We start from the raw sequence: 25,714 nt of genomic DNA, 5'->3' as shown, positions 1-25,714 counted from the left end.
ATCTTCTCGACTTGTAACTATATTGTCATTCCTTCACGGTCACTGGGTCAAAATCCTGGAACTCCCATCCTACACCACATGGACTGCAGTGATTGAAGGCAGCAGCTCAGCACCACCTACTCAGGAGCAATTAGGGATGGGCAATAAATGCTGGTTTAGCCAGCAATGCCCACATCCCACTAACAAATAAATGTGAAGCCCTCTCACCCTATAATAAATTGCAGTTAATAAAGAGACAGTGCAAATCAGATTGTAAACTATTTATTTGCCACTAATCATGTTAAATACATAACTTATTTTTTTGCCAGCAAGTTAACTTCAGAAACAGAACACCAATATTTACACAAAGGAATGTTACATTACGATATGTTAAGGCGCAAATTCTTTTGGCTTCGTTTTGGATACAATAGTAATAGCAAAAGTTATGTAATATTTCTTAATGAGAAATCATGATTAGCTACAATGTTTTACAAAAATATGGTGCAAGTTGACAATTATTTTATTCAACATTTTCAAGTCCTGAAATGAATGTGTTAATTTATACAGTTGTAACTATTTAAATTTACATAAAGGTCAACCTTGTAAGATTGAAAATTAAAAAGCTTCACAAATGGAGGTTCTAAGCAACAGTTTTGAAGGTCTGCAGTATCAAGTTGGTTTGGTGGATTAACCGGTTGGCGCTCATGAATACATTAATTGCCCTGTTTAAAAACAAAAGATCATATCAATTCAGTCTAGATATTTGTCCTATATGTAACTTAAGTACAAGATTCCAAAATATATATTCATTCCACTCTAAATTACTCAAAGTAAATCCAAATGCATTATGAAAGCAAAAGCTGGCTTTTTAGAAGAAAATTTAAACAAAATTGTAACTGGACCTCTCCACTATTGGAAACATGAGCAAGTATAATGTGGTGAACCATTTCTAAGCTCATAGTCACATACAGATAACATCACCATTAAAAGGGTATTGTTTACACAAACTAATCTTTTTGTAAAGCACAAATGTCACTCGTTCTAAAGACAGCCAAACCCCCTCGACTCTTCCTTGTCTCACAATGGGAACAAAAGGTTATTTCTTCTATCGTTTTACTCAATTGTATCAACTATTATTCAAACTTCTATTTAAATTTAATACTGCTGTGGCAACCACAAATTCTAAATTTAAGTTACGCTGGTACAGTAAGCTTTGCTTGCAGGATAATTCATACAAAAGCAAAAAAATGTTTCATGTTACTGTTATACTTACTTGCCATCTTTAAAGTAGGTTTTCAGAGTATCACTGAAGCTCTTGGAGTATTTGACAAATTCTTTCTTTTGGTGCTCAAGTGCCTAAAAATAACCATTCAATTTAATCTAAACTTTTAGTTTACATATGTTTAAAAAAACTAAAGTTAAACCATCCAAATACACATCGTCATTGGCTGTGAATGAATGGGGGTTTTATTTCAATATTTTATACATATGTTACACATGCAACATAGAGCTAATTTCATGGATTTCAGTTCGGTATTACAGTATACAAGAAAAAGTACTTTGACCATTGTAACTTCCCTATTCCTTCCAAATTCAATTACTATTTTATGATACTTTCAGTATAATTTTCACTGGTGGAGGTGTCACAAATTTCACATTAACAGGGCTTGAAATAAACATGGTGATTAATGAAATAGGAATAATAGCTTCATAGTTTGCTGTCTCAGGAACAGTTTGAACTATGAAACTTCAAGCACTTTTCAGCTGGTCAGAAGATTAGAGTACTGTGCAAATCTATGAAGAACACCCTCCACTCTGCACCCGCAAATATCATTTGGTGTAACTGGCAACTCTGATGCTGTAGGTTCGCTGGGGATTATTTCTGCAATACTTACTCTACGGTTCTGGTACTGATATTTCTTGAAAACATTGTTCACAGTGTCGAGAAGCTCTTTTATTGCACTGGCAATATCCCTGTAAACAGAAGTAAATGCAACAGAAATTAACAACTAAATGGATGTCACACTTCAATTCCTCCAGATTTAAAATACGGTAAATCACGATATACAAGTTGACCTGGTGTATAATTCGACCCTTTTCTTCCAGCCCGCAAAATTATGTTTTTGCCTATGCTCAGCATATAAATTGATTTGTGAAAGTAACAATCGTCCCACTTACTTGGGCAAAGAAAATAAATCAGAAAAGCTACTCCAAGAAAACTTGTGTAGTGCCTAATGCAGCTAACCTCCAGCATTTGCTTTAATTGTGTTTTGAAATCTGACACCAGCTACCATCAGACAAAATGCCAGATTAGAAGCTGCTCATCACAAAATTGTTAAGGCGCAGGAAGCAGCCATTTGGTGCATCCTGTCTTCACTGGCTCTCCAACTGACTTAGTGCCATTCCCTTGCCTTTTCCCCATACCCCTGCACATTATTTCTATCAAACTCACCATTTTATGGGTTTGTAGAGTTAGGGACTTTCTTGACACATCCAACTCCAAAGCAAAAATTTAGCCCTTAATTTCAGAGAGTAGGTTAAAGGAAAACGGAGGATAGTGGGTTAAAGGTGTTTACTCAAACTGGTGGAAAATGGAAAACTGTGTTCCATCAGGATTGGTGCTGAGGTCACTATTATTTACCTTTTAAGTAAATGATTTGCATTCAAGATTTGGAACTACAATTTCAAAATTAGTGGATGAGTTTTATTTTGAAAAGTATAGTTAATACCAAGGAAGACTGCAGCAAAATACAAGACATTCATAACTTGCAGAATGGAACTGTAAAGTGACAAGTGAACGTCAATTAAAAACATTTTGCAAGGAATAGGGAAGTCACTTGGAAAATAGAGTCTAAATGAGATGGGTATAAGAGGTTCAGATTCATAAATTAGAAAGTAGCAACTCAGTTCAACACGGCTACTAAAATGCAAAGCCACTGGGATTCATTTCTAGAGGAATACAGCTGGAAAGCAGAGAAGTTATACGAAATTTACATCAAGCCCCAGCTAGACTACACTTAAGTATTGTATACAACTCTGGTTTCTATATTACAAAAAGAATAAGGAAGCACTGCAGAAAGTGCAAATAAAGATTCACAAGTTTGATATCAGAACAGAGAAATAACTGCTCGTGAAGAATGAACAGGTTTGGGCTCCAAGGATGACCTAAGTTTGGTAAGGTAAACTGAGAAGTTAGGTTCATTTGTGTGGGAGTTCAAAACTGGGGCTAACAAATAAATCCAATAAAGAAATTGGAGAAACTCTTCGCCTAGAGACTTGTTATATTTTGCAGGAACTGCTACCGCCTAAAGTTGAGGCAGTGGCAGAGATGCATTTCAGGGGAAACTGGACATGTGCAGAAGGGAGAAATCAGAAGTACATACTTGAAGCTGTTAGATGAAATAGTGGGAAATGTAAATGCAATATACACAAATATTTGATACACGGTTTGAGAAATCTACGATACCTACTTGATTGTCTGAAGGAATCTGACCCTATCATTGATCTCATCAGGAATTTTGCTGAGAATATGTTTCAGCGCTCTGGCCTTTTCATTTAGCTCCCGGAATTCTGGTTCTTGCCTGTCAATCATATACTCTATGAGAGTAAAATAATAGGGTGAGAAAAGAAACAGCTTTCATATAAAATCACTTTAATAAAATAAATAATTTCATTTAGATATTGTCAAAAATGTTCCTGTCTTTTCATTAGAATGAGACACATTAGAATCAGCACAATACAAGAAAAATACTTACAAAATTAGGGTGTTAATATAATGATGTTCATGCATGATCTTGGCACCTTCAGGTTGCTCTTGTATCTTACTTTATGTCATGTTAGGTTAATATCTGGATCTCAAGTGACCATTGTTGGTAAACAAAAAACTTGCTATATTCAATGAAGTCTGCAGCTGGGAATAGTAAGAAAACTCATTTTCCCAGCTGCCAGCTAAAATGAATAAAGTAGTTACCTGCTGGAAGTGCAAAAGCTAACAGCATCACAACAATATAAAAGTAGCTTTTGGACTTGTACCTGAATTTTATTTCCAGTTGTGGTTTTTGTGACTTTTACAATCCATTGACACCTAATAAGGATCACTTTAAATATAGAGGAAACAAACTGAAAATTAAAAACTATTCCAACAAGGGGAATTATAATGAGAGGGAACTGGGGTTAGCAATATTCCCTCTTAGAACCAAATATATTTCAGAAAACTGCTTTAGATAAAGATGAATAAATAAAATAAGTTCCTTTTGTATGAAAATAAACTTGCAAAATCTACAAAATAGTAATTGGAGCTGAAAGTCACCGATCTATTGATGCTGTTACTTCATCAAAAGGAGAATAGATATTTCAGTCACACCTCCAGATAATTAAAAAGACACTGCCTTAAACATTGTTATTTATTTGTTCATGGGAGGGAGACATTGCTGGCTAGGCCAGTATTTATTGCCCATCCAAAATTTCCCTCAAGATGGTGGTGGTGAGCCACTTCTTGAACCGCTGTAGTCTATGTGTTGCAGGAACACTCACAGTGTGCTGTTAGGAAGGGAGTTCCAGAATTTTAATCCAGAGACAGCGAAGGAAAGGTGATATAGTTCCAAACTCAGGATAGTGCATGACTTAAGAAGGGAATTTACACTGGTGGTGTTGCCATGCTTTTGCGGCCCTTGTCCTTCTAGGTGGCAGAGGATATCAGTCAGGGGGGTGCCATTGGCAAGAACAGAAGAACCTGCCATCACGAACGGGCGGAAAGTTCCAGCCCAGGTTCCTGAGTGTTGCTGGAGTTGCAATTATCCTGACAGCATTCTGACAGTATATAAGCTATGGAATAATTCCAACCTAAAATTGTAAAAAAGGAGATTCCACTTCTCTCAGAACCTCAGGGAACAATAATAATTAGGTTCAGAAAGGTGACCAAACTCCTCCAAGAAGACATCCAGTTTAAAGCTTCATCAGGTTGAGTACATAACTATCAACAGTGCAGATATTTGAATCAGTACCAAATCAGAGACTAGACTTTATGTTACTAGAGATCAGAATTCTAAAATTTTAAGGACTTTAATACACAAAGTATTAAGAGCTTCTATAACTGTTTTTTTTGGGCTAGGTGTTGAGTGCAATGCCAAGTTAGCCTTTGTGCATTACGGTACCTTTCAGTTTATGCATCATCTGCTCTCCTCATTCTCCTGTAGGTTCATCGAGTTCCAGATCTGAGCTTATTAAATAGGCTTTCTGCAATGAATCTATACAAAACTGAAGATAGACAGAGATGCTTCTCTACCACTATCTCAGAGGCCTGGAACAAACATTGAGGCAGCATGCATCAACAGTACTTGCATCACACTACTATTCTGCAACATGACTTAATGCATCACAATGTGAACCTTTCACTACTTTTACAGGAAAGACAAAAGGAGCCGCCAGTGCCAGCTAATCACGTGATGCAGTAAAGTGGATCCCACTGTGGTTATATAGATGTATGCAAGGTACTGATATGTACAGTATGTCAGAAATCAAACCTCATACTGTGAAAGTTTTATAATTTTGTGGCAATACCATATTATTTGCAAAGCTCACATTGGGCACTTAACTGTTATCCTTCCAGATGTACAAATAAGGTCTCGTTATGGTATTGTAAATATGGAGCTGCAATACATATTCTGGTTAAATTGACAGGTATTTCCATGATATATCGGCACCATATACTTAATATCCAGAGAGTTAAGGGTTAACTAAATTTAACTTACAGCAGAACTATTGATTCAGGACATTTTCTGGAACTATTTGTGTGTTATCTGGCATGTTGCGGTATTTAAAATGAAAGTGGTTGAATTGTGCTCAACGGAGTGATGAGATATGGTTACAGGGCGTTTTCCATTCAGGCACACCTGCCAGCATCAAGTATTCCTAGATCATGCATAATACAGCTGAATGCAAAATACATTTCTATTTACTCTTTTCAAGACTAACAATGTAAGAACTACTTCTGTAGACCTTTAGCATACAAAAACTTCCCAAGACACTTTACAGAAGTGCCTCCTCAGGCAGGAGACATCAGGATAGAGACAAAACATCTGTCAAGGAGGTAGGAATATCTTAAAGGAAGAGAGGGGGAGGCATTTAGGGACAAAATTTCAAGGCTTAGATGGTCAAAGACACAGCTGCCAGTGGTCATGATTGCGGGAGTGGGGGATGCACAAGGGACTAGAAAGTGGAGAAGTGCAGAGGATTGAGGCAATTATGAGATTTAAATGCCAGAACAAGTTTGAAAATCAAGACAGCGTTGAGTCAATACAGGCTAGTGAGCACAAATAATTTTTTTATTTCCCACATCAATCATCCAGTGGCTTCAGTTAGATTAGTTACTTGATTGCCAAAGTGCACACAATTGGTGAGTTTTTGATTCTGGACTCGGGTCCATAGACACTTACATCTTTCCAATCTATATCAGAGGTATAAGCTCATTGTTGATCAGAGCCATAAATCTCAATTTTCAGGTTAACCATTTCAATAACAAATGGAAATATTTTGCCACAGTTGGAGAACTTGATTCTAAATAATTTAAACCTTGCAAATTGTGTAACACAATGGTCATTCATGACTTATTCTTAAACTAGATTGCTCTCAAGAAAAAGTGCTTTGTACAAGTGTTTTCTCGGCACATAAATTCCAAGTTAGGATGTATATACCAGGTAACAAGCTCTTAGAAAAATATTAGATCATCACAATCTGCCGTGGTCCAAATGCACTCCTGTAGTGACATTTAGTAGCGTAAGAAATAGATGAACTCAACTAAAAAGGCAGGCTGCATTATTGTACATGTTTCTCGCTTGCACTGCATAATGTAGCTGCGCAGTACATTAATCTTTCAAAATTTAACCGGTGCATCAATGGAATCACAAAATTTGAAGTTCCAATCTCCAGAAGTCTAAATGTTGACAGATTCAAGGGGCACTGTCTAGAAAATGCAGACATGTATTTAAGTGAAAAACATCCAGACAGCATTTAGTACAGGGGATTTCTGATTTCTTGTGTTCTGTCTACAAGAGAATAGTCGATCATACCTTCAACGTCATCACTCGCCATGCGCAGTAATGATTCAGTGAAATTAACTTCCACGCTCTTTTTTTCCAGAATTTTGGTTATGATGTCCTGAGTGAGACCGGGATTTTCTTTTTCTGCCTAAATTGAAAGAGTCACCAATTCAACAAGTGCTTCTGAACATGCACAGTATACTATCCAATCCAATTATATTTCGCTCTAGTTTATCATATGTAAAGGATGATTATTTTTAATGAGGCTATGGATGGTCTGATATAAGCAATTATATAAAACCATTTTATGAGGACAGTAAAAGTAAAGTTTGATATTTCGGTACAAATACAGGTCACCACCCAAATGTACTAATACCAAATTAAATAATTCTACGTGCAGATTTTATTTTTAAAATACTTAGTGCAATGCATTTTTCCATTCTGCATCATCTATTAGCAGATTATTTGTCCAACAATTTATATGGTCACAGATTTGAGCCACACAGCTCACCAATTCCATTAAATTTACACCATATTGGTCAAGTGAATTTTGATTCATTGGTAATGAAGGTATTAGGACAACTTTCTGCATCACACAAACATTTTTAATTTCATGACTTTGGCAAAAAATGATTCAAGCAGAATTATGGACCAGAATTGGTCAGTCATGATCTAGTTCACAGCAAACCAGGGTTTTTGAGCAAAATGTACAAGACTAGTGCGCTTCATCTATTAGTTGCGACCAAAATAGCTTTGGAAGTAGATAACAAATACTAGAAATTATATTAAAAAAAGAATTCAAAGATGCAAGGTCGGAGAGGTAATTTGAAGTTTCACTTAATTTCCCTTTTGGATGGGAGATACACTGAATGGCTAGGATACATTCACCTAGTTTATCAAAAGAATTTGCTTACAAAATAGCCTCAACTTAAGAAAGGATTTCATTATGTTTTCCATACCCATCATGCATGGCAGGTAGCGTGGAGGATTGCTGTATAAATGATCAAATTTGTGCCTCAAAGTACGTTTCAAAAATTGCAGCAAAACTGGAGGTCAAAGGTATATTGGATAGATCAAAAAACAAGTTCTATTTCATACCATTCCCAAGACAATTAGCACACAAACAGATAAAGCAAAATAGTCCAACTGTACTTAGACAGATTTTTCCTGCCAGGAGAACTGAATAAGGCTTTGTTTCTTTACATGCTGTGTGGACACATTATCGCTACACAAACAAATGACATTTACCAAATACGTCCAAGTTAATCCAATTTTTAATCTGATCTGTAGTCCACTGTTCTCTAGTCAAAGCTCTAATGTGTAAATAAGATCAGCTACTTGCTAAATCAGAACAGTGAATACAACAGTAATGTCTCAGGGATTTGGCATTAGATTCACCATTACTTTGAAATACAAAATACTATATTCTTTAAGGACACTACAAGAATCTGTTTTGGTAAAACAAAACTTGAATCCTCTGACAAAAATTACATCTGGTGGCAAAGCAAAATTATGATCGCTGAACGACAGACAACTAATTTTAATTGGAAAATGAGAAAACTAACTGACAGCATAAAAACAAGTTTAGAATTATTATAACTCAGTATTTGGAATAAATAGTAAGCAGACTTAAAGTTATTTTAGGAACCATTATAAAATTATATCTTCCCCATAAAATTATGTAATACGAAGTTCAGTTACACTTTGTAGTTAGAAAACAAGGTTATGTGGAGTGGGGGTACAAAGTGATTACTGCCAACAACTTTCCTTGTCACTGTTTAGTTACAGTCCTTCCCCATTAAAAAATCCATTTGATTTAGTAAATAATGTGAAGTTAAATTTAAATGCTGTACACTCCTTAATTGAATATCACCTCATGCTAATAGGCAATCTTGCTGCAGCACGCTTCTATAATTTGATGGAACTTCAGAAGTTAAGATTATGAGAGAAGCCTTAATTTCAGCACATGAAAAAACATGTAAAATTGTACATCTCTATTTAGAAAAAAGCAGGAAACATTGTAAAAAGCACTAACCAGAGCATGACCAATTAAAAAAATAGACACTTGAGAAAACAAAAATAAGTCAGAAAAATCAAGTGCGAGAAAGAGCAAGCATCAATGTGGAAAAGCAACACATCATCTTGCCCCCCAAAATGTATGAGATCGAGCGCATAAAAGAATGTAAAGTTTGTATGTTGAGCAAAGGTGTTTGCATGTGTGGGGGATAGGTTTCAATTGAAATTGTATTCCTGTTGTGCTGAGAGAGTTTATGGCGTGAAAAATAAACATGAAGTTGGAGAAATAATGCATTGTTGCATAGCAACCAGGGGCACATTTAGGGTGAGAAGGTTTTTTGAGTGTAGTATTAGTTGAATTTATAGTCTTTGGTAGTGACTTTTAAGGGGCGTCTTGACAAACATATGAATAGGATGGGAATAGAGGGATATGGTCCCCGGGAGGGGAGGGGGTTTTAGATCAGTTGGGCAGCATGGCCGGTGCAGGCTTGGAGGGCTGAAGGGCCTGTTCTTGTGCTGTAATTTTCTTTGTTCTTTGTATGCTAAAAGTGAGGTAGGGATCATCTGTTAGGAAATGTTTTGCTTGATCTCTGTCCAGGACTGCAATATGTATTATTAGATCCAGAGATACAGAGGCATGTATTCAAACTTGGGTGGATTTAGGCATCATAAGACAAAAATAAGTGGAAGGGGGTCATTCACATTCATTCTGGGCTACATTTTATTCCAGTGAATATAATTCTACCTGATGACATTTTTAACTCTTAGCATCCTCACTACTAAGTATGAGAATTAAATCATTGTGCAGCATACATATATTTGAAGTATCAAATCCACTTAGCTTTTGCTGCTTCTCGTGATTTTGAAAGTATCTACATTTTTTTTAGATGTGCGGGTTAAGTTTAAAGCATATTTGTAATGCAACGAACACTAACCCAGCCCTTAATAATCAGAGAAAATTTAATAACCTCATGAGGGAAATTTAATGTTTGCTTCAGAAATTCTACATAATGTAAAGCTGCTTAGCACAGTGGAAGTGCCTGTTTAAACAGCTCTGCATTTGTGAGTGAAAAATTTAGTTTCCGCTTCCATACAAGGATACAAAAGTGATCAAGAAGTGGGTTTCAAAGAATATTTTTGCTCACTTTCTACACCTTTCAAGAAAAAAAGTCAACTTTGAAATCCTTGTTCTGAATATGACTGTGCAATGTTATGGTACTTGAGGTAGACAAAAAGTAGAAATACTGATCAATAAAGTTCACAGATGAAAATCTAATGTATTAAGACATTTCATGTGCTAATTTTATGCAAACATTAAGCCATTTATTCTGAATCAGTTAATTATTTCCCATTTCAAATTAACATAAGCTTTTAGTGATCACTAGTGTACTTTGTTTTGCTTCTTTGACAGAGTTGAATGTTCCAGGTAGGTTAAATCACGTTGATATTAAAACAAAATTCTTAATGCAACAGTATATATGACTGATATTTCAAAGTTGTAGCCATTTCAGATTTTTTTTGGTTCCAAAAGAACAAAGGTTTACCCAGGTTCCCAACAGTGAAGTCGATGTTTCAACATAGCAAGTTATATTCTTTAAAGTAAACTTTATTTATTAGTCACAAGTAGACTTACATTAACACTGCAATTAAGTTACTGTGAAATTCCCATAGGCGCCACACTCTGGCGCCTATTCAGGTCAATGCACCTAGCCAGCACGCCTTTCAGACTGTGGGAGGAAACCAGAGCACCTGGAGGAAACCCACACAGACATGGGGAAAAGGTGCAAACTCCATACAGACAGTGACCCAAGGAATCGAACCCGGGTCCTTGGCGTTGTGAGGCAGCAGTGCTAACCACTGTGCCGCCCACATTATTCTTAAATAATGTCGGCTTGATTGTCAGCTGTAAAAGTTCTCAAAATTGGTGAGCTGGAAAGCAGCAGCACGTCCAAGGACATAGGGACATTATCCGATCCATCTCCTCTCACTCAAGTTATAAAAAAGTTTAAAAACCCAAGGAATATCCTCAAATGACATTTTATTTTGGGTTGTTAACTATAGCAAAATAGTTTTAAATTCAAACAGAGTGAAAACGGAATTTTCCAACCAAGTTATATTCTAAGCAAAGTACAATATTGAAATACAAAAAAAGTAACCAAATCAACACAGCATTATAGACTGCAGTACATTTAGCATAAATGTGTCACTGCAAGCAAACTCACCTTAATGAAAGCAGCTCTGAGAGTTTGTGCAGCAGATAGATTAACATGCTCCAGCTGCAATAAAAAATAAGACTTTAGTAACGTTTAAGTTGCAACGATTTATATTGTAAAATTTAAAATGTTCAGAGAACAGATCTAGAACTAGATTTGCAGAGGTGAGCATAGGTATACCATTCAGGAATACTTACATAGCTATTGAAAAAAAAACCTGTTAATTTGCCAATTTTTCATTCAAACTGTCAGTCACACACTTACTGAATTAGACAGAATTTCAGAATCAATAGTTGTATGTGCTATTTGTTACTATCGATCTTCAAATTTGCTTTGCTTGTTTCTCCATCACATATTACTCAAGCATGGTTTCTATGTTCTTTTGGGTCACACTGTTTTTTTGTTACAGTCAACTTCTATTTTACTGTCATTTTCAGGAGAAATGTTAGCTACATTTGTCCAAAATAGATCACAGTTATTTTAGGCCTTCAAGAAAGCCAAATAAACAATAGCATTGTTATATGTCTACCAGAACTTAAAATATCTACCTCATTGAACACTGGGTACATCACTGCATAAAGTGGCATGGAAACCATGGAGGTTGTATCTGCTTCATTCCTCATCTCTTCCATTGTCATCCTTGATTAATCTCACACTATTGCTGAAAAAGTGCTACAAAAGGCATTCACTGCCAAGCCAGTCTTCCTCTTCCCTCCTTATGCAAGAAGGAGCCACTACCCTATGAAGAAAACATGAAATAAATATTAAAATGTTTGACTATATTTGGCATTGGCCACTAAGCACCTATACATGGAATAGCAGGGATTTGTTATTAATTTCAATGGAAGTTAGGATGTTTTAAATACAAATCTTTGAGCAGAATTAGTGATGCGTGTAGAACCAATCAGGAGTTAGGTGAGTTTCAAGAAGATGAAAGCGCATACTCAACTTTGAGCTGACCTGACCAAAATGGATATAACACTTTATATAAAGTATGGCCAAATGCAATAATAGTAAATTCTCTAAGGGACATGAAAATGTTTAACACTGTAACCAGTTACTATTTAAACATTGTAAATATGAATTATTGCACTAAGAATCAAGCTGACTGTAGGAATCTGGAGTTGTCTGATACTAACTTGCAGCAAATGAACAATTCTCTACACCAAAGCCCAGTGAAACATCAAACCTTGGAGTATGCAAAGAAACAGATCATAATCAACTGATTTAAAAAACTTATAAAGTGCATTGGAGCATTGAGGTTCTGGTGAAAGATAAATTTCAGGATTTGACTGTATGATACGTTGATTGTGATTTACAGTTGTGATTGTAATGACCAATAGGGGCGGCACGGTAGCACAGTGGTTAGCACTGCTGCTTCACAGCTCCAGGGACCTGGGTTCGATTCCCGGCTTGGGTCACTGTCTGTGTGGAGTTTGCACATTCTCCTCGTGTCTGCGTGGGTTTCCTCCGGGTGCTCTGGTTTCCTCCCACAGTCCAAAGATGTGCGGGTTAGGTTGATTGGCCATGCTAAAATTGCCCCTTAGTGTCCTGAGATGTGTAGGTTAGAGGGATCAGCGGGTAAATATGTAGGGATATGGGGGTAGGGCCTGGGTGGGATTGTGGTCGGTGCAGACTCGATGGGCCGAATGGCCTCCTTCCGCACTGTAGGGTTTCTATGATTCTATAGTACCGCGCAAAGCCGGAGAAAAGTTAACTCACTTAACAAATATTTTAGTTAAATAATTTATGGAAAAGCAAGTTACAATGTTTTGCAAAAGATACAAACTGCTTTATTAAACAATTCATAAAACTCACTATTGCATAGGTTCTCAAATGTTATTAATTTGTTAATGGGAAATAGGACATCTCATTTTTGGAGTGTCAACAATGAGCCTACTCAAAAGAATGGTCAAGCTAGCGTTAATACAGCATCTTTCAGAACCTCAATGCTTCAAAAGCATTTTATAACCAAGAATAACATGCCCATTTGTAGAACAAAGCTTCTTTTCTCATGCTAGAATTCATAAGGCAACTGTGAAAACTTTTCCATTTCCCATACATCAGTTGCTTTTAAACTTGAGTAAGCTCATCAGCTGGTGCCAAGTTAAGGGCAGTTTTACATGGCACATCCACATGAAGGACCAAGCTGCATTAGGCTTTTCTTGATCCAATGCACAGAACTCTTACAACCAGGTTAAAAGAAACTAATTCCATGAAACTGGGCACAATTCAAATCCAGGTTACAGAAATCAAATAAATGTTCAAACTCATTGCAGCATTCAAGTCATGCTTGTCAAAGGTTCTACTTTCAGTTGCGCAATAAATGCCACCTGAAATTGCACAATACAAATGAGGGATTTTTGATTTGATTTATTATTGACACATGTATTAACATACAGTGAAAAGTATTGTTTCTTGCACGCTATACAAAGCATACCGTTCATTGAGAAGGAAACAAAAGAGTGCAGAATGCAGTGTTACATAGTTAGGGTGTAAAGAAAGATCAACTTAATGCAAGGTAAGTCCATCCAAACGTCTGAGCAGCAGGGAAGAAGCTGTTCTTGAGTCGGTTGGTACGTGACCTCAGACTTTTGTATCTTTTCCCCGACGGAAGGTGGAGGATTCGTAGAATAATTGACATATTCCAGCAAGGAAGCAGCCATTCAACTCGGGATTACATTTGACCACTTTCTCAACCTTTACTAGCCCTCTAGGCACATGTTAAGGGCCTGGAAAATGGTGGAGAAAGGCATAGTTGGAATGTCCATTACCTTCCCATCACTATGGCGCTCTGCCAGAAGATGGTGGCTGATTAAAGATCCCTTCTCACTACCCCTAGCATTTTAACAGTGGCAGGTAGGCTCTCTAAAGGTGGGGAGACTATCTTGTGAAGCCTGCTACCCTCCTCGTGAGCTTGGTGGCACTTCTTTTTGAGAATTCTATAACCCAGAGAGGGTCTCCAGGCAGCAACACGTCATGAACATAGATTTTTTAAAAAGCAGTAGGCTTTGTACCAACCCCAGGAGAACACCACTTGTCTACCTCCCTCCAGTCTGAAAAACAACTGCTTACCACTGCTGTTTCCTCTCACTCAGCCAACTTCCTACCCAGGCTGCAATTTTTCCTTTTATTCCATGGGCTTCACTTTATTGAGACACCTATTAAATGGTACTTTACAAAATATCTTTTGGAAGCTTATATGCACCATATCAACCACATTACCTTTTCTGCTACCTCATCAAAAAACAAAGCTAGTGTCAAAAACACAGCAATACTCCCATTTACAAGCCTAGTTTAAAAATGTATTAGTTAATTTTTCAGACCCTCATCTTACTCCACAGGCTCCTATTCAATCATATTTTGAATATATCCTGCTTTCTCTTGCATAAATATATGCTGAGATACTCCTAATATCAAAACCTTTCATCTTTCAAAAAGTTTGGATTTTTAGGCAGCTTAGCTCAGCAGTCGCCTGTTTACAATTCTTTACTCAGTCGGGCTGAAGTCTCACTGCAATTTAAAAGGGACATTTCAATGCAGTACTGAAGGCATACTGCACTGCCAGAGGTTCTATCCAGGGAATTAAACTTTAAACCAGCATTCTATCAGCCTCTTCAGGCTAACGTATCAAATCCTATTGCACGTTTTGAATAGACTGAACTCGTCTGATGGTTTGGCCAACAACTATCCGTGAATGAACAGCACCAAAACAGATCCACTCGCCCATTTATTTTGCTGCGGTCTGTGATCTTGGTATATACAAATTAGGTATTGCAGGCCAGCAACAAGTAATACATAATTGGCTGAAAAGTGCTTTGGAACATCCTAAGACACAAAACGCACTACACAAAAGTAAATCTTCTCTTTAAAAAGAATCCATTCAGGAATGCAAATATGTATACAACTCAATTCAATTAAATTTTAGGAACTTGCAAGCACGAATAAGCAGTTGAACTAGATGTTACGAACTTTACTTTCAGTATCTAGAGTCTCGATTTTGCTCTCAGCGGCGATTTGACTTGCAAACAGGCTATGGGACTTTGCACTGGAACTTATTGTAAATTAGGAAACCATTTCTGAACACCAACTCCAGAGATGATCTAGAAACTATGCGGACAGAGCAAGAAACTGTCTATCTCCTTAACTAATGCAACTGAAGAGTTATTAACAAGCAGCACAGTGTCAGTTTGAATAAATAATCCAATATCAAATCAGGTACAGAAAGCAAAGGGGAAATAATGTTATTAAAAGGAAAGACTGAAAGAATTTTAAAGTTTTAAATCACTAATATTTAGATTCTGAAGAAATGCACCATACTCATAAAAGTTAATCAGAGCGGTTGATCCACAGTAATGAAGACTTGCTGCGTCATTAGAGTATAGCAATGTACAAGCCTAAATTTTTCCAGAAAGTTGAGAATGCATTTATCACAGAAATGCAGCAACTTGTTAGGAGGATGTTTTCACTCATGGGAGAATGTAGGATGAGAAGGCATGGACACAGAACAAGGGGGTGCTCATTTAAGAGGGGTTTCAGGAAGAATTTCTTCTTAGACTGGCGAACCTTTGGAATTCTTTACCCCAGGAAGCTGTGGAAGCCCTTGAACATTTTCAAGGCTGAAATTGATAGGTTTTTAATCAGTAGGTTACAGAGATAAGGCAGGAAAGTTGACTTAGTGAGTGTCAGATCAGCCATGATCTTATTAAATGGCAGAGTAGGTTCAAAGGGCTGAGTGGCCTACTCCTACTTCTTCGTCTCATGGTCATTACTGTGGATCTGGAGTCACATGTAAGCCAGAACAGATAAGCACAGCAGATTTCCTCTCAAAGGACATTAGAGAACCAGCAGTGGTTTCATGGTCATCATTAGACTTTTAATTCCAGATTTTTTACTGAATTCAAACTTTACCATCTGTCATAATGGGATTCGAATGCGGGTCTCCAGAGGATTAGCCAGGATTTTTAGTTCAAGTGACAATACCATTACCTCCCCTATTATCACTTGTCTCGATTTCAATTTCTGTATATGATTTGACATTCAATTAACTATTGTAACTTATGCTTTCTGGTTTAGACTCAGACTCAATAAAGACGTAGTGGGCGGCACAGTGGTTAGCATTGCTGCCTCACAGTTCCAGGGACCCAGGTTCAATTCTGGCCTCGGGTCACCGTCTGTATGGATTTTCCACATTCTCCGCCTGCGTGGGTTTCCTCTGGGTGCTCCAGTTTCTTCCCACAGTCCAAAGATGTGCAGGTTAGGTGGATTGGTCATGCTAAATTTGCCCTCTAGTATTCCAAGATGTGTAGGTTAACTGGATTAACCATGTTAAACGTGAGGGGTTACAGGAATTGGGGGGGGGGCTGGGTAAGATAATCTGTCACAGAGTCAATAGGCTGAATGGTCTCTTCTGCACTGTAGGGATTCTTCTATGATTCTAAAATCTAATTGGCTGAAGAGAAACATGCTATTGCTTGCCCTGTTCACACAGGCCCCCTCTGGGAAGAGCATGCAGTTGCTGCCTGACTATTTGCAAATTGCAAAAGCTCATAGAAATTATGTATACAAAATGAACGGCAATTGCCATTCCTATACCACCACTGAAACTGCAAAATCCAGGCCAATGTGATTATGAACTACAGCATGAAACACTTGGCATGTTTTCCAAAGCACAGGATAGGATTGATAACTCTTTTTTAATGTTACAATTCTTCTTTTGTAATGTTACTAAACCTGCAAACAGAAGGTCTGGCAATATACCTTAACATGTCACATGTACTGTCTCAATCCAGAACAGTAATCTTTAACCTTGTAAATGCCCTTAACAAGGAATTACAAATTAAATCCACAGGAATGTTGCAGCCCAAGATGTAGCTACATGGCTGAGAATATTTTTGGCAAAGTCAACTTCATAAAAGTGATTTTGTTTGTAAATTAGTGAAAACAGAAATATGTTGCCCAATTCTTCCATTAAGGTGGAACTTAATTCTGCCGTTAAGGTGGAACTTAAACAAGGAAGACATTACTTCATTGGCCACATAACAGAACCCATTCAGGAGATATTGAGCAATGCACTGCTGAATCGAAAGTCTCCCTCAAAAACAAGGCCCCAGAATAACTAATCTCAATCAATCAGAAAGAATTAAATGTGACCACATTCAGAGCTAACTTGATTTGGCAATGTTTATACAAAAATGTTAATAAAATTCCAAAAATGGGTAAAGCCATTCAGATAAAAGTATTAAAATTCATTAAAATCTGGAGGTAATATTTTCATTGTAATCACATTGTCTTAGCTGTTAAATAAGAGTTACTGAATAACTAAATATAGTTGCTATATTTGGAAATTTACGATAAAGTCTACATTTTTGGCATTACATATTTTAAAATTTCAACGGAATTAATTATGAGGTAGCTTTATAACAATAACTTACATTTATATTGGGTCTTTAACATGTCTCATGAGATTTCAAAGAGCACTATCAAACAAAATTTGACATTGAGCACACAAGGAGATCTCATTACAGGTGTGGTAGGTTACCAGATGACGTATAGGATGAAAGAGGTAGACAGGTGAAGAGATCAAGCTTACAGCTAAGGAGGCTGGAGGGCAGGGTCACCACTCATGCAGCAATAAAAACCATGGCAAAGTAGGCTGGAATTGAAGCACAAATGAGGATTGAGAGATTATCCAGATAGGCAAGGTTATGGAGGGATTTGAAAATAGACATAACATTCCCAAATGAAAACATTGCAGGAGCCAATCGTAGGCTGGTGTGCACAGGAACAATCGATGAACAGGAATTGGTGCACTTGTCCAGGCATTTGGAGTGTGCGTCACACTCCTGACTTGTGCCTTGTAAATGGTCGATAGGCTTTGGGGAGTCAGGAGAGTAATTACTCACCACAAAATTTTCACCCCGACTTGCCCTTACAGCAAGTGTTTATGTGGCTTGTCCAGTTCAGTTTCTGATTAATGATAATAGCTTATCTCCTGTTGGAGATGGTCATTGCCTGGTATGTACTGTGCAAATGATACTTGCCAGAATGTCATCCAGGCGTGGACTACTTCAATATGAGTAGCTGCGAATGAAGCGGAAGACTTTGCAATCATCAGAGAACATCCCCATTAATGATATTCTGATGGAGCAATGGTCATTATGAAGCAGGTGAAGGTTGGGCTACAGTCTCTACTTCTGCAGCAATGTCACAGGCTGAGCTGATCGGTCACCAACAACCATATCATCTTCCTACGATAGGCATGATTACAGCAGGCAGACTTGGCCTTTTGTGCAACATCCCCTCCCCCATTAGTTCCCAGTATTGGTGATTGTACCTTCTTCCCTCCTTGCAAATATGGAAGGAGTTACTAGATCAGATGACAAGCGCGACAATCCATCCAGACTGAAAGCGAAGACAGAAAATACTGCACATCAGAGAACACTTCTCAGAATGTTACACTAGTCACTCAATGGAAATTCAACCAGTGACTCATGGATTGTCCCTCCTATGCAAGTAACTTGCTCTATGCGAGTTATACAAGTACCATAAGTATCAATAAAACTGTTGTGGCGGATGTCACAGTTCTGCTCTTGTGCACACTAAACCCAGCTGGGAGTGGTTAGCAAATTCAGTCATGGTGACAATGTCATTCTTTGTATTTGTTGATGGGATGTGGTCATCACTGGCTAGACCAGCATTTATTGCGCATCCTTAAAGGGAGTGGTGAGCTGCCTTTCTGAACTGCTGCAGTTCCTGTGGTGTAAGTACACCCACAGTGCTGTTAGGAATGGAATTCCAGGATTTGGATCCAGGAACAATGAAGGAACGGTGATATAGTTCCAAAACTTGGGAGGGAAACTTGCAACTGATGGCGTTCCCATGCATATGCTGCCCTCTGGGTGGTAACGGTTGTGTGTTTGGAAGTTGCTGAATCAGAAACTCTACTTGACCAGCCACATGCGGGCAGCACAGTGGTTAGCACTGCTGCCTCTCAGCGCCAGGGACCCAAGTTCAATTCCGGCCTCAGGTGACTATGTGGAGTTTGCGCATCGTCTCCCCATGTCTGTGTGGGTTTCCTCCCACAGTCCAAAGATATGCAGGTTAGGTTGATTGGCCGTGCTAAATTGCCCCTTAGAGTCAGGGTAAATACATGGGGCTATGGGAATAGGTCCCAGATGAGATTGTTGCCGGTGCAGGCTTGATGGGCTGAATGGCCTCCTTCTGCACTTTAGGGAGTCTTTGTGTGCAACAAGACGTGGGTGTCCTCATGCACCAGTCGCTGAAGCTAAGCATGCAGGTGCAGCAGGAGGTAAAGGCAGCAAATGGTATGTTGGTCTTCATGGTGAGAGGATTTGCGTATCACACAGGAGCAGGGATTTCTTGCTGCAATTATACAGGGCCTTGGTGAGACCACACCTGGAATATTGTTTGCAGTTTTGCTTGTCCTATCTGAGGAAGGATGTTCTTTCTATAGAAGGAATGCAGCAAAGGTTTACCAGACTGATTCCTGGGATGGTAGGACTGATGTACGAGGAGAAATTGAGTTGATTAGGATTTATTTACTAGAGTTAAGAATTGAGGGGGATCTCATAGAAACCTATAAAATTCTAACAGAGAGTCACAGGTGGACAGAGTGGTGAAGAAGGCATTCAGCATGCTTGGTTTCATTGGTCAGAACATTGAATACAGGAGTTGGGACGTCTTGTTGAAGTTGTACAAGACATTGGTAAGGTCACACTTAGAATATTGTGTACAGTTCTGGTCACCCTATTATAGAAAGGATAGTATTAAACTAGAAAGAGTGCAGAAAAGATTTATTAGGATGCTACCGGGACATGGTGGTTTGAGTAATAAGGAGAGGCTGGATAGACTGGGATTTTTTTCCCTGGAGCATTGAAGGCTGAGGGGTGATCTTATAGAGGTCTATAAAATAATGAGGGGCATGGACAAGGTAGATAGTCAATATCTTTTCCCAAAGGTAGGGGAGTCTAAAACTAGGGGGCATAGGTTTAAGTTGAGAGGGGAGAGATACAAAAGGGTCCAGAAGGGCAATTTTTTCACAGAGGGTGGTGAGTGGAACAAGCTGCCAGTGGTAGTAGTAGAGGCGGGTACAATTTTGTCTTTCAAAAAACATTTAGACAGCTACATGGGTATAGAGGGATATGGGCCAAATGTGGGCAATTGGGACTAGCTTGGGGGTTTAAAAAAAAGGGTGGCATGGACAAGTTGGGCTGAAGGGCCTGTTTCCATGCTGTAAACCTCTATAACTAGATAGGGTAGATGAAGGAAAGGATGTTCCTGATGGTGAAAGAGTCCAGAACCAGGGGTCATAGTCTAAAGATAAGGGATAAACCTTTTAGGACTGAGATGAGGAGAAATTTCTTCATCCCGAGTAGTAAGTCTATGGAATTCGCTACTTCAGAAGCCCAAACATTGTATGTTTTCAAGAAGGAGCGAGATATAATTCTTAGGGAAAAAGAGGTCAAAGTATATGCAGGGGGAAGGCAGGATCAGGCAACCAAGTTGGATGATCAGCCATGATCATACTGAATGACAGAGCTAGGCTTGAAGGGACAAATGCTCCTATTTTGTGTAGGGTTGTGAAACATACGACTTGCAGTCATCAAGAAAGAAAGCTCAACAATCTTTTATCTTCATTATTTGTGGCACATTCTTGGAAATGGCAAAATCCCAAACTGGGCAGTCCTCTCCAAAGCAAATCCCCCAAGTTTGCTCGCGCTCAAAGAGAGGCAACTTCACTGCCTCAGGCACATTTGCAGGATGGAAGTTGGATGCATATCCAAATATTTTCTGTATGGTGAGGTGGCCAGAGCCAGAAGATGAGTAGGACATTCAGAGCTCTGCTTGGAAGACCCTAAACATATGTTTTCACAGCTGGGGACATGAACTGACAAGAGGGAAATTGCAACATCACCAATTGACCAGCATGTACCACCATAACAATTGATAGCTACAGCATTTAGGCAATAAGTGCCAACACAATCAACCCACAATGCCAACTGATAATCACTGTCACTTCTGTGACAAAACCTGCTTTGCACAGATTATCAGCAAAAAGTGCACCATATAAAGCTCCCCGCCCCCCACGCCCCCCCAAACAGATTTGCTGCATGTCCATCTTACATGGATGGAACTTTGCAGACAATCTCCAAGCCTCTGGAATCCCATCTCTAAATGCCTCCAACCGCCCCTTCTTTAAATGAAACCTCTGACTACGTTTCTGATTGCCACTTGTAATTTCTCTTATTTGAATGTCCAATTTTTGATTATGCTTTCGTGAAGTCCTTCCCCAACAAAAAAAAACTGTACATAAGATGTACAGAATTGTGAAAGTCACACACCAGATTGGTCAAGCGATAAATCAGTCAAACGCCAGGATATAAATGAAATTACAAATCATCCCAACTTTGAGATCTAGCAACTAGTCATCAAATGAAGCACAGATACAATCAACTTCCTTATAAATCACTATTGATTTTCCATCAAATGTTTTCCCAGCAGATTAGCCAGAACTCTAGAAACGAACCTACAGTTTTACAGAATAGGTAGTTGCTCCAAATGGAGTTAAAAACAAAACCTTATGGGTGCATTTGAAATTCTCGAAGTAAGGCGTTGTAGCCTTTTGTTTTCAAGGTTTCATTAACCAATCATCAACAGGCGTCCCTTTTTAGGAGGATATCTTACTTCGCACAAACTTAATAAAAATTCCCAAGGGACAGCAGTTGTGTGTGTGTGATTGAAGTTTGGGAGAGAGCAATGCAGGCTTCGATGGCCTGTCTGTGAGACACCAGTGGTGGGTTTTTTTTACAGGCACGAATGGCTGAATGCTGAGCTGTGGCACACACCCAGGTTTGTTTAGACACATTCCGAGCAGCTCGATTCCAGGCTGACACTTCCCCAAGTTGCGTCTCCATTAAAAACTCCCTGAAATCCTCTCACAGTCTCATACCCATCTGGGGTGTTGGCTGCCCAGGCCCGGTACTACCCCCCTCTCCCTCCCCCCAGGGAGAGCCCCTCAGAGCCCTTGGCCCAGGCTAGCCTGGGCGGAAACCTTTCCACCGAGTGCGGGGGGGGGGACCAGACGGCAGCGGCGTCACGGACCAGGATCCCCCCTCCTCTCTTTCCCTCACCGCGCGGGACGGTGACAAGAACTCACTCACCCACACGCATTCGGCCTTCAAACGCAACCGGCTCTCAAGGCCTCAGGCTCTCGGTGACTCGGTCACCGCACCTTCCCCTTCCGACTCCCCTCACCACCACCACCGCCGCCGCCGATCAGGAGGAGGAGGAAGACTCGGCAGCGGCTCGACCGGAAACCCCTCGGCCTGCAAGTCAATCAGCGCCAGGGATGCCTCGCGGTGCCTGCCGGGAGTTGTAGTTCCACTCCGCCGCCACGCCTGCGCGGGGCGGGGAGAGGACTACAAGCCCCAGTGCGCACCGCGGTCGAACCACATTAACATCCCATCTGATTGACGTGTGGATTAACCAGTGGGTCCAAGGCTGCGCGCGGCGGAGGGGGGCGGAGCCTGGGGGCGGGGCCACCGATGAATGTATTTTTTTGTAGCAACCCCAGTAGCGAGCGGGTCAGCTGTAACCTGGAGAGGAGCAAGGGCTGCAGGTATAATCATTCAATGTCTCCTTTAATCTGACTCCCAGGCAGATCTAACTGAAGTTCAACTATTGGAAATATTTAAAAAAGACAAAAAAATCCCCACAGGCTTGGCATTCTCCTGTTCTTTGATGTGGCAAAAGAAAAAAGTGGCAAGTGGCAGTGTGTTCAGCGGAGGGGACAAGTGTGGCTGCTTTGTATCTTGTCTGATTTCCATTCAGCACTGTCAATGCAAACCTATTACCGACCCCGGAGTGGGGGCTGAAGGAAATGATAGTAGAAAGTTTGTAAGTGCTGCTTAGTTGGGGGCTGCCTGACTTGTTAAGGGTGTAGTTTAGTCTCTGTGTTGGAGGTTATTGATAGTCACCTATTACGGGCACCGGGGATGATTTATATCAGCTCCTGTTCTCCCCCAACCCCCGTGTCTCTTTGTATCTGACTAGCCCACCCCAGCTTGTTGACACCTGAATGCTTCTTGCTTAATTTTATTACTCTCCTTGTTTTCAGTTTTTTTTGTGTGAATGAATCCGAAAAACCCATCTGGCTGGCCCGTTAGGTTAAAAAAAGACTTGCGAGCGGGTGGAAAATATCTTTCCACCGCCCACCAGCTTTCATTTAAACGAAACCCATTGTTAGAAATGAATGTTAGCGAAGCGTTGCATGATTTCACCGTTATCTTTTCTTTTGAAACCTTGCATCTCTTGGTTATCAGATGGGAATACCTCAAATGAATACATTACCAAAAAATGTATCTACTTTAGCTGCAAATATTGTTTTTTCTCTCTCTTTGTGTCTGACCTACATGTCATTGATTTTTGTTTGGTTGTGTGGCAAAATCAAGTGCCTGGAGAATGGAATGACTTTGTGCAGTTATTTGATTTCTTGCCATCTTATGATATTTTTTCCATGCAGGAGAATTTTCCACATCAGAGGAGTAGTGACATAATTGATTTATGGTGTAGGAGACTGAATGCATTTACTGGTGTTACATCTATTTAACATTTATTTATTTTTTGCATCCTTCAAAACAGTATTTTGAAATTATTGACAGAATTGTAGTTATTTAAAATATCTGTTTCAGTCCATCAATGAATCATTTTTTTGTTCACTGTATGGTTGAGATCACGATTTTATCTCTTAGCAATGCACACAATGCATCAATTCCTGTTGCGCCTTGTGCATTCCTTTTGCTGCATGAGTAATTCTGTTTTATTTGCTTACTCCCATCTCACTGCTTAATCACCTAGCCTTTGGTCTGACATATCCCCTCTTGCTAGGAAGGTTGAGAACTTGACATTCGAAAGTGTGTATCTGACATTCTGCAACATTGTACTAACCAGGGGAAAATTACCATAAAATCCAGGGTGTTAGTCACACTGTGGGAGTGCCATCTGCAATTTTCATACCATTTGACAAGTCAGGAACATAGTTTTCACCAGTCTCCTTATCACCTGCTGTCAAATGTATCATGAATACTGTGCCAGTACTTCTACCCCTGAAACACCTATTGTCAATGTTTTCACTTAAAGTAATATTAATTTTAAACAAAGACAAATGATTAGGCTTAACCCATAAGTATGTATTCACACTGTTCTTTGTAAAGAAAGTTGGTAGTTGACTGGTGTTTGGAGAAGAAAAATGACATTGTCCTTTGTTTGATATTTTGATTAACAGAAAGCAACATGTTATTCGGATCTCTCAATGATATGTGTCCACTTTGTCTTGTGTTATCCAAATGAGATCTGACAATCTGTGTAACTATAACAAAAACTTTGGATAATAAAACCAGTGAATGTTTATGACTCGAGGTGGAGGGTCTAAATGGGCAGGAAACTCATTATCAAGAGATCATTGTACATTAGTTACTGAAGTGTGGTTAAGTTGCTTTGTATATCCATGTCATAAGATTTTGCTCTTGTATTGAGTTTTCATGAAAAAAAATCAAGATTGAGTTTTCCCTATTTTCATTAATTTTAAATAATTGAATCCGATTAGATTTACTAAACTACTGCTTCTCTGCTATGAACATCAGTGTTATTTAGCTGGGTACTTACAATTTTGGTCCACAGTTTTAGTGCCTTGAGTTTTGTATTGTTTTTCAATGAATAATTACAGAAGGATCAAAGCCGCTACAAAGGATGGAACACATTTGTAAATTAGAATCTGATGTTTTATTCACCATGTACTTGGCTCTCGAAACATGGTTTGACGAAGGAAAAGAAAATTGAATGAATTCATAGCTGCAGAATCTTGACATCCTAAGTCAGAATAACTTGATGTTCATTCAGTGTGTTATGAATTCAGCTCCAAAAGGAAGAATAGCCATAGAGTGATGAATCTTGATTTTGATGCAAATAGGAAGAACAGCAGTTAAGATAGCATATTTAAAATGTTCTTAAATATTTTTTAAAATTGCTTATTTAAAATGTTGCTGTTTTAAAAATGAGCTAAAATTAGCACTTCAGGATTCAGAACAGTATATGTATTCAATAAAGTTCAGCATATGTATTCAAGTTTATTACTAAAATAACAATTTTTCATTGATATAGTATATTTTAAAGTAGAAACGTGAGTCAAGGTACTACACAGAAACATAATCAGGCAAAAAATTAACCCTGAGACAGAGATGATAGGAAGGGTGGTCATAAGCTCAAGTCAAATTTTGGTAGTTTAAAGAGAAGAGTGGATTGATGAGGTGAAGAGGTTTAGGGAAGGAATAGAGTTGCAGTTTTCACAAAAATCCTGATTTACATCATTATGAGATAGGATAATGGAATATTTAGAATGACCAGGCAGCCTTCTGAATAATTATGCACTTGCTGAATATAATAATGGGT

The 25,714-nt window shown here is 38.9% G+C and overlaps 2 protein-coding genes across 8 annotated transcripts in view; one reads left to right on the top strand and one right to left on the bottom strand.

Annotated features, from left to right (window-relative positions):
* Positions 1 to 245: 245 nt before the first annotated feature.
* LOC144490731 (programmed cell death protein 10) lies at positions 246 to 22,628 on the bottom strand. Of its 7 annotated transcripts, none has more exons than XM_078208463.1 (9): positions 22,429 to 22,597; positions 17,680 to 17,900; positions 11,794 to 11,984; positions 11,255 to 11,308; positions 7,047 to 7,164; positions 3,450 to 3,576; positions 1,875 to 1,953; positions 1,253 to 1,335; positions 246 to 701 (listed from the first exon to the last, which is right to left on the bottom strand). In XM_078208463.1, exons 3-9 carry the CDS (start codon positions 11,881 to 11,883, stop codon positions 620 to 622), a joined length of 633 nt encoding a protein of 210 aa, XP_078064589.1. In that variant the 5' UTR covers positions 11,884 to 11,984; positions 17,680 to 17,900; positions 22,429 to 22,597; the 3' UTR covers positions 246 to 619. The 7 variants fall into 7 exon arrangements, with proteins under 7 accessions (XP_078064589.1, XP_078064569.1, XP_078064594.1 ...); XM_078208443.1 differs by having other exon boundaries at positions 17,838 to 17,900; positions 22,429 to 22,579; XM_078208468.1 differs by lacking the exon at positions 22,429 to 22,597 and adding an exon at positions 18,582 to 18,649.
* A 158-nt stretch (positions 22,629 to 22,786) lies between these two features.
* The window catches only part of LOC144490722 (neuroserpin-like), a 49,838-nt gene continuing 46,910 nt past the window's right edge, over positions 22,787 to 25,714 (top strand). Inside the window, exon 1 of the mRNA XM_078208433.1 lies at positions 22,787 to 22,886. The gene's annotated coding sequence lies outside the window, so the exon portion shown is untranslated. The remainder of the gene's footprint in view (positions 22,887 to 25,714) is intronic.

Source organism: Mustelus asterias, chromosome 3 (assembly GCF_964213995.1).
Source record: "Mustelus asterias chromosome 3, sMusAst1.hap1.1, whole genome shotgun sequence".
Taxonomy (NCBI): domain Eukaryota; kingdom Metazoa; phylum Chordata; class Chondrichthyes; order Carcharhiniformes; family Triakidae; genus Mustelus; species Mustelus asterias.
This window is presented reverse-complemented; position numbering and strand designations above follow the sequence as displayed.

Bases quoted from the DNA above. Each gene is read 5' to 3' on its own strand.
- LOC144490731 (XM_078208457.1), bottom strand. From the start codon at position 11,883: ATGACAATGGAAGAGATGAGGAATGAAGCAGATACAACCTCCATGGTT. The intron at 7,165-11,254 runs GTGAGTTTGCTT...CTTTCAATTTAG, and splicing joins TCAGAGCTGCTTTCATTAAG to GCAGAAAAAGAAAATCCCGG. The intron at 3,577-7,046 runs GTATGATCGACT...TTACTCTCATAG, and splicing joins GGCGAGTGATGACGTTGAAG to AGTATATGATTGACAGGCAA.